This window comes from Halictus rubicundus, chromosome 11, assembly GCF_050948215.1.
Source record: "Halictus rubicundus isolate RS-2024b chromosome 11, iyHalRubi1_principal, whole genome shotgun sequence".
In the NCBI taxonomy this organism is placed as follows: domain Eukaryota; kingdom Metazoa; phylum Arthropoda; class Insecta; order Hymenoptera; family Halictidae; genus Halictus; species Halictus rubicundus.
Window position 1 is genome coordinate 8781165 of NC_135159.1, and position 7656 is coordinate 8788820.

Genomic DNA, 7656 nt, shown 5'->3' on the forward strand with positions numbered 1-7656 from the left:
AGGCTTCAACTTAAAAATTGAATATCTCGAGAACCAGAAGAGATAGATCAAAACGGTTTTCAGATTCCGATCGAGCGCTTCGGAATCTATTAAAAGTGACCGTGTGTTGGTTATCGGATGGCTCGAACAGAGGGTAGGGTTCACCGGGTGCGTTATCGAGGAACAACAGCGCCGACACCGAGCGTTTTTCGTGGGGCAAAAAGAAAATGGCGCGGAGATGTTCGGATAACAGGTATAGCGATCGAAGACGGGAGCCTGAACGGAAATGAAGAACGGAGGGGACGATCCCCGAAGGAAAAAAGAGGATCCTCAGCAGAAGTTCCGAGGCTGTGTCAATGTGTCAGAGAGACGGTCTCCCCTGCCTTTTATGTTCACGTAATGTGGGACCTACGGGAGGAGTGGGGACCTCCCAATGGCGTATTCCACCCCTTTCCACCGTCAATTTTATTTCGGCTGATCCGCGGCAGCTCCACCTATATTTACGAGCATGCAGCAAGATTGTTTTCTCCTCACCTGCTCGGCCAATCATCGGCGGCAATTTGTTTTCTCGCACAGCTGCGCACGGATCGCAATTAAAAAGCCTTCGAGGAATCCGGGAATCTTGATGGGTAGGGGATCCACGATTGCGGTCGACACCCGCCGACAATGGTGGCAGGTTCGGCCATGTTTGGACTTGTACAATTCATTTCACTGATTCATGTAACTGATGCGCAAATTTTCCGAAGAAGAACGTGTTATGTCAGCTACAGTATTTTCTTGTTAAACATTCCCAAAGTAGCCGATAGAGATTTGTGGAGGATCAAAATTTTCCAGGTGGTTCAACCACATTTTTTTCGATTTCCTCGTCTCCGGCGTTTCGAGTTTCATTCACTCATTTTCATCGCGGGCGCGTGAGACGACGAATCGAATAATCTTGACGATTATTGGACTTCAAGGTGCATCCGATGCATTGCACACCCGCAAACGCCAGCAACCGTTAGCAGCTTCAAGGCAACGATTACCTCATGAATCTTCTCGGGACGATAACTATCATTGATCGAGCGGTGCCGTGATTGAGCAGGTGAAAAATTACAGGAAGAGTCGCGGATTAACCAGTCATCGATTTGTAATTGAGATTTCGTTATGTAAACGAGTTCAATCCGGTTCCTTTGCTGGCTAAATCGTAAAAACCTTTTCGGCTTTTCGGAAGTGTTGAAATTAAATACTCTATGAATTGGCGAAAATTAGTTTCATAACCTCGAAAAATGCTAATGGAATACGCGTAATGTTCTATCGTACGGACTCTGCGACAAGTATTCTACGGTCGGCAGAGTGAATCACCATGTTTGGTTAGCAGACTCGATCTCCGACCGGTACGAGACCAGTCTGAGGAAGTCTCGTTGAAGTTAAGTCATCATCCGGCTCGCGTAATTCCAAACGCAGAGGATGCGCGAGCCCCATTGATATATCTACATGCAACGTCGCTGAATATGGCGCGGCCGTGTTCGCTGCAGAATGCATTGAACCGAAGAAAAAGCGTCGAACAAGTCTCGAAACGATTTCTACATTATTCACGACGTCTACTAAACTGTATTCGTGATTTAAGAGTCTAGGGCAGAGCTGCTCAACGTGCCTATTAGCGGGCAAGGGCGCCCGCCGATGCCCGTGGGCACAGCTACGGGCAAGTGACTCAGCGGAGTGGGTAGCTGTGACAGAAACATGCAACCTTGCCCGCAGGGGGTGTGGCTTCCTGCCCGCAGGAGGCGTGGCTTCGGGCCCGCCGTTCTGTGTATGCCCGGGGCAAGAAAATCGTTGCCCGTACGGGCAGACGCAGAACAGCTCTGGTCTAGGATAAAGGACCCCACTTACTGTGGATGCACCAATTACTTTGCCTATATTAAAAGAGATATTAAATTTTTTTCATTAAAATCAGTTATATATTTTACATATCTCTTTTTCAATATTCATTATGCTTCAAAAATAAGTATAATCAATATAGGCACAGCAATCGGGTCTACTTGGAGCACTGTGGAATCTTTATTCTAGGAGTCCAAAGCTGAAGATTTGAGGTTAGGGTGAGGCCAGCTTAAACTCGCGTGAAAAATAGTGCTATTGATTTCTGGTTTCTAAACTCATGCTAACAATCATAAATCAAAACAGAAAGGTCCCCCTTAAGCTCCAGGACCCCTAAAAGTGTCCCCGCCTAGCGTCCAGTGAATTAACCGCACAATCAGTTCCTAGACCGCTAGAACGCGGTGCGACGATAAAATTCCCGGGAAAGGGGTTAGGGCGTTAGGCAATGGCAGCAGCCGGGTTTAGAGAGTATCAACAGGTCCCCGGTCCAATCCTGTAGAAGCAGGTTACATGATCTTGTCAGTACCCAGTGAACCTGATCTCCCTCCGCCGCGAACAAGGTATCGGAGCGAAAGAACAACAGGTTCGGACACAGAAACTGCGTGGAGGGGGGGAAGGTAGTGAAAGAGAGCAAAAGACAACAAGATAACCTGGCAGCATGATCCGGGGGAGCGGGAAACCGACCCAGACGAGGAACGAACTATGGGAGATCGGCCGGGCGCGACGGAGAGCGGGCATGATAAAGGGAGCCAAGCGAATAATAATAAAGAGACAAGGAGGCAAGATAATGTACGGCGCCGTGATGGCGTCCATTCATGCTTTTTACTCGTTGGACGGCTGAACCAATCTCGTCTTTCACCTTGCCTCATCTGCCTCTCCTCCTTCGCCCCCTCCGCCGGCCATCACGTGACCCGACGAACATTCATTTGCACTGTGACTTCAAATTTTCTGCGGGAAAAACCGGTTTCAGAGGTTATGTAAGTCCAGTTTTCCCTCGGTTCACAGGATTTCGGGGATCCCATGGTGGGTCTTATTTCTTATTTCTACTAGGTCACTTCGACGCGATCTGACAACAATTTATCTACACCGTGATGTCGAATTTGAGACGCCAAAATATCCGTCTTAAAATTTATGCGTTGAAATGCTTCGGTTTAAATTTTAAGTGCTCGCGCGATTCCTTAGAGTCGATAGTTTTTGCTTTTTAGAAATTTATGTAAATTATTACTGTGATTCTTTAAAAATAATAATATACTTTAATCCAAATTTCAATTGCTCGCCCGATGTTTTTTAGAGTCAGTGCTATTTCTAGAAATTGATTTACGTGGATAATTATTGCGAACCTCTAAGGACAACTGAATTCTTTAATTTGAATTTAAATTGCCCGCGCAATTCCCCGGAGTCGCTACCGCGAATCCCGGTAGGATTTCACATTAACGGGAGCCGTAAGTCACTCTTGAGCAACATATCGGTCCAACGAACATTAATCACTCGCGCATGCATTATGTATTAATTTTGCACAATATCCGTTGTAACAGAAGAAAGCGAGTGAATGGAAAACAATTCCACCCACGTGCCACAATAAACCGACAGAGCCGGTAATGCGATATCAATTATCGCGTCCGGTTTGTTTACTGGCGCTGGTAACAACTGAACAACAAAATATTAACTTGTACATATTTAATAAAATTAATCAACATAACCTCAATGTCTGCCCCCAAAATTTAATTATCCGCGAGATTTATAGATGGCGTTTAACACTTTCACTGGAATTTGTTATTCTGTTATACTATCCTCGATGATTCTGTTATATCGGATTAGACTTTATCAAATTATTAGGAATTACTATTATTATTAAATTATTAGAAATTATTATGCCGATATTAAAATAATTATTACCAAGTTCTGATCTACGAGTTATACATTTTTAATAATTGTAGAAGGAAACGTAAATTGTCCGGTATAGAGAAGAGATCGTTGACAAAGAAGGCCGACCGTCTCATGCTCGTCTGCAAGACAGGTAGTTCCAGGAAAAATGAAATTTTTTGGGACACCATCGAGTGCAGCTGCAGCCTTATCGGGGTCTTTGTCTTGGTCGAGCCATCTGCAAAGCGGACAGGCAAAGAGGGTCCCGCAAGGATGAGAGAAGATTGCGGTTGAGGGTGTCGAAAGGGCGTCGCGTGACCCCCTCTGACCCCCATTTAAAGGGGAATACTATCCAATCCTATGCAATGAGTGAATTCTACAAAATCGAACAACTTCTACTGAACAACTTTCGAATTTATTTGCCGAACTTACGAAAGAGAAAATTAGCTTGCTCGAACACGTTCTTTAAATAATCGTCGCTGATATCTGCCGTTATCAAATCGCGAATCTCGACAAGAAGCTTGATGACTCATCGTAATTTGACAAAGTCACCAGCAAATAAGATAAGGAAGATTGTTCGCACGACCAATCTATGGGTCGATTTGCCTTGTCCAATCGGTTGTTTTTCACACACCGACAGATCACTCGATTAGGATTCTCGAATTTCATGCTTGTTATACCGAGGAAATCCCCTTTGTTAATCATTCATTTTCAGTGCCAAATCTGTTCAGACAAGTACGCCAATTCCTCGCTCAAAAATACACGCTGTAGCTCTGTACGCTATTCTTCTATTTGTAATAGTTCGCAAAGTATTATAATGTGCCCCAAATCCTGTCTTTCAACCCTTCAACGCAAACTACGGCCACGGAAAACAAAATCGTATGTGACAGTTTCATGAGAAGCACATTTTAGCACAGTTTCGTCGATATCGCTGATCGGAGATTTTTATTTTTCCCCAGGTTTGGCATATTGAAAGGTTAGGTTAGGTTGTGGGTTGCTTTATCTAAGGGTGGAGGGTTGTACCAGCCCAAGGTAGATCCTTGAGACAAAAGGGCCGTAAATTGCCAGGGAAGACGAGGATGTCGATGGTATCGTACTGGGACGAGGCGTTGCCGGGTCTCTTAGGGGTTTAACAGGACTTAGGGTGAGAACTGGCTCCCGGGAAGCGTGGAAGGAAGACGGAGTCCTCTGGCAAATAAGCTTCAGGAATTTTTTCGCCACGGTAGACCGTACGTTTCGCCAATTTTCGCCGGAAATGTCCGAAAGAAAGGTCCGCCCATTGTTCTTGGGAAAAGATCCCTTAAGAATACCGCCCCCTGGGAGATTTATTTGGTTGCCATGATGCCGAAGATCGTTAAACCCAGGTCCACGTAAAATATCTTTATAATCTTCAATCGTCCAGTGGACAACTTTAAATTCGAGATTTTGAGCAAAAGCGAAAATTTTGAAATTATTGATATTTGGCAGAAATTCATAAAACTCGGTTCCAGCACTCTTGAAAATATTTATAAAACGACTTCGCTCATCGATTTTCTGCATAAAATTAGCAAGAGATTAGGAAGACCAATATAAGCGGTTTGGTGCATTAACATGAACGTTTTCGGATGATAACCGAGGACTTCGTCGTTCGAATGATTACCTGTCGCTGTCACTTCGCTGTACAATTATCGTGGAGAACTGGAGCACTTAATGCACTGTCAGTATATGGAAATAGAAGTCCTATAGTTGCTTGCTATTAGCCTTATGAGCTTAGAATTGAATTTAACGTCCAACCGAACGTAATGGGAAGAACTGACCGAAAGAATGATTATTTTCCAAAACGGATCTGTTAAATCTCGTTGCAATATTTACAGCCCTTGAAGATACTGTTGTATTATCTTCAACTAACTCAAAGGACTTCTTGATATTGATGCAATTTCTATGTTACAGAAAAATCCGCATTCTACTGTTAAAGTGTGTATACACTTTTCTGGGATACCCTGTATATCGTCTAATTGTATGGGCGATAAAAATACGAATTAGTTAGACGTTCATGATCTTTATGCAAAATTCTCTGCCTGAATTGTGACAAACTGGAGTACAGTATAATATGTTTAATAGGTCGAAAATCTAATCGCGTTACTGGGAAAGGAACGGTTGGTTGAAGATTGAAGTACGGGAAAGAACCATGTGCCTAACCCCGAAGCTAAGGACAATGTGCCGGAACTACCTGCGGAGGGCAACTTGGACGAAAGTCACGTCGCATCGGGAAGGAAAAGAAATCGTACACTGCACAGAACCAGTAAGGCCGAGGAAGAGCACGGACCAGGACCTAGCTGCACCCTCCTGCAGACCGTAAAAACACCCCAACAGTGTGGATCGTTTAAAAAGCAGAGGAAGAAAGGAGGTAGGTATAGAGGCCCAGAATTTATCGACCTTGGAGAAGCTTTAGACACGGTATGACTGGACGTATTTTTCTTCAAAATTTTCGAGAAGGATTTCTTGTATTTAATAAAAATGTTGTGCTACACGCTGCAGGGAAAATCGTTCTGTTTTGCAGGGCAACTCAACTTCCACAACAACATTTGAAAGCTGAGATATTATTCTTTGCTCTCTTGCCCCTAGCGTCGAACGTGGAAAAGGACAGCGAGAAAACAAAACAGACACCAGCGTGTCGGTGAGGCAATACTAATCCGATGGCAAAACTTTTTTGTTTCGAACGATTTTATTGTGAAACTTTTGCCAGTGTATTGGTGTAATTTTTCTGATTAAAATGATACTAAACACGACGCTATTTGGATCGTATTTATTGTGTGAGAGGTTTTCGAATTTATCAGAAACGAGGTAAGAAATGTGTTATTATCCGAGCAAATATGCTCCGAAGTATGTCGTATTTGGTCTCGTTTTAATCAGAAAAATGTCACAAATATATTGGCCAAGTTTTCATAGAAAAATAATGAAAAACAAAAAAGTTTTCTCATCGGATTAGTATTGTCTCACCGATATACCCGAACCCGTATCATATTACACTCCTCGGCTGTCGAGCTTCTGGGCCTCTCAAGTGGTATGCCGCGTCATAGTGAAGATGGAATTGCTCGCAAATGCTATGCGTTTCATTTTCACATGCATAGATCGAGACATTGCTGTATTGGCGATTTAAATAACATATAAAATTAACGAAAATCTGATGTAGATATTAAAAAATAGTGAACAATGTCTCCTCCTCGATAGTATAGTGGTTAGTATCCCCGCCTGTCACGCGGGAGACCGGGGTTCGATTCCCCGTCGGGGAGAATATTATTTTTGTTATTTTTAATGTTATCTTTTATTTTTCATATATTCTACATTTTTAGCATAGTACATTTGTCCCCCACCCCCTGAAACTGTTGCAGCATAGGGATTCGCCTCCCTTATACTCACCCACAAAAGCGACCCAATAGTACACGTTATAACAATAAATATATATGTTTTAGCAGTAAGTGCAATACTTATATGACCGCCCAGACTGTGCGTACTCGATAAGCGAGTCTTTAGTCTTAAGTTCCTATTTTATAAGCCACGCCTCCTTTTGTACGTTTAAGGAAATTTTTGTTTTGTTTCGTTGTTAAGCCTATTGTTTTTCTTTTTTTTGTTTGTTTGTTTGCTTATATATATTTATGTAAATGTTATTTTTTTTGGCTAAATAAACGTATGTTACAAAAAAAAAAAAAGTGGTTAGTATCCCCGCCTGTCACGCGGGAGACCGGGGTTCGATTCCCCGTCGGGGAGTTCATAATTTTTATTTTTTCTTATATGCATTGTACTTTATGTTATTATATTTTATTTTTATATTTATGATCTATTCTTAATTCCCTTATAAAAAGAGCGACAAGATTCTATCAGGAATAGTTCCAGGACTATTCAGTATTTATTTTACACCAAAAGTCTGTAACGTTATCCAATACTCTGCAAAATAATTGTTGAAAAATTTATATTTATCAA

At 42.5% G+C, this 7656-nt stretch overlaps 1 protein-coding gene and 1 non-coding gene across 2 annotated transcripts; both read left to right on the forward strand.

Annotated features, from left to right (window-relative positions):
• Positions 1–206: 206 nt before the first annotated feature.
• LOC143359166 (uncharacterized) lies at positions 207–6362 on the forward strand. Its single transcript, XM_076796914.1, has 4 exons — positions 207–232; positions 3771–3850; positions 5882–6082; positions 6236–6362. The coding sequence occupies exons 1-4, from the start codon at positions 207–209 to the stop codon at positions 6262–6264; spliced, it is 336 nt and encodes a 111-aa protein (XP_076653029.1). The 3' UTR covers positions 6265–6362.
• Positions 6363–6896: 534 nt separating this feature from the next.
• Trnad-guc (transfer RNA aspartic acid (anticodon GUC)) lies at positions 6897–6968 on the forward strand. The gene has a single exon. It is a non-coding gene; the product is annotated as a tRNA-Asp (tRNA).
• Positions 6969–7656: the final 688 nt, after the last annotated feature.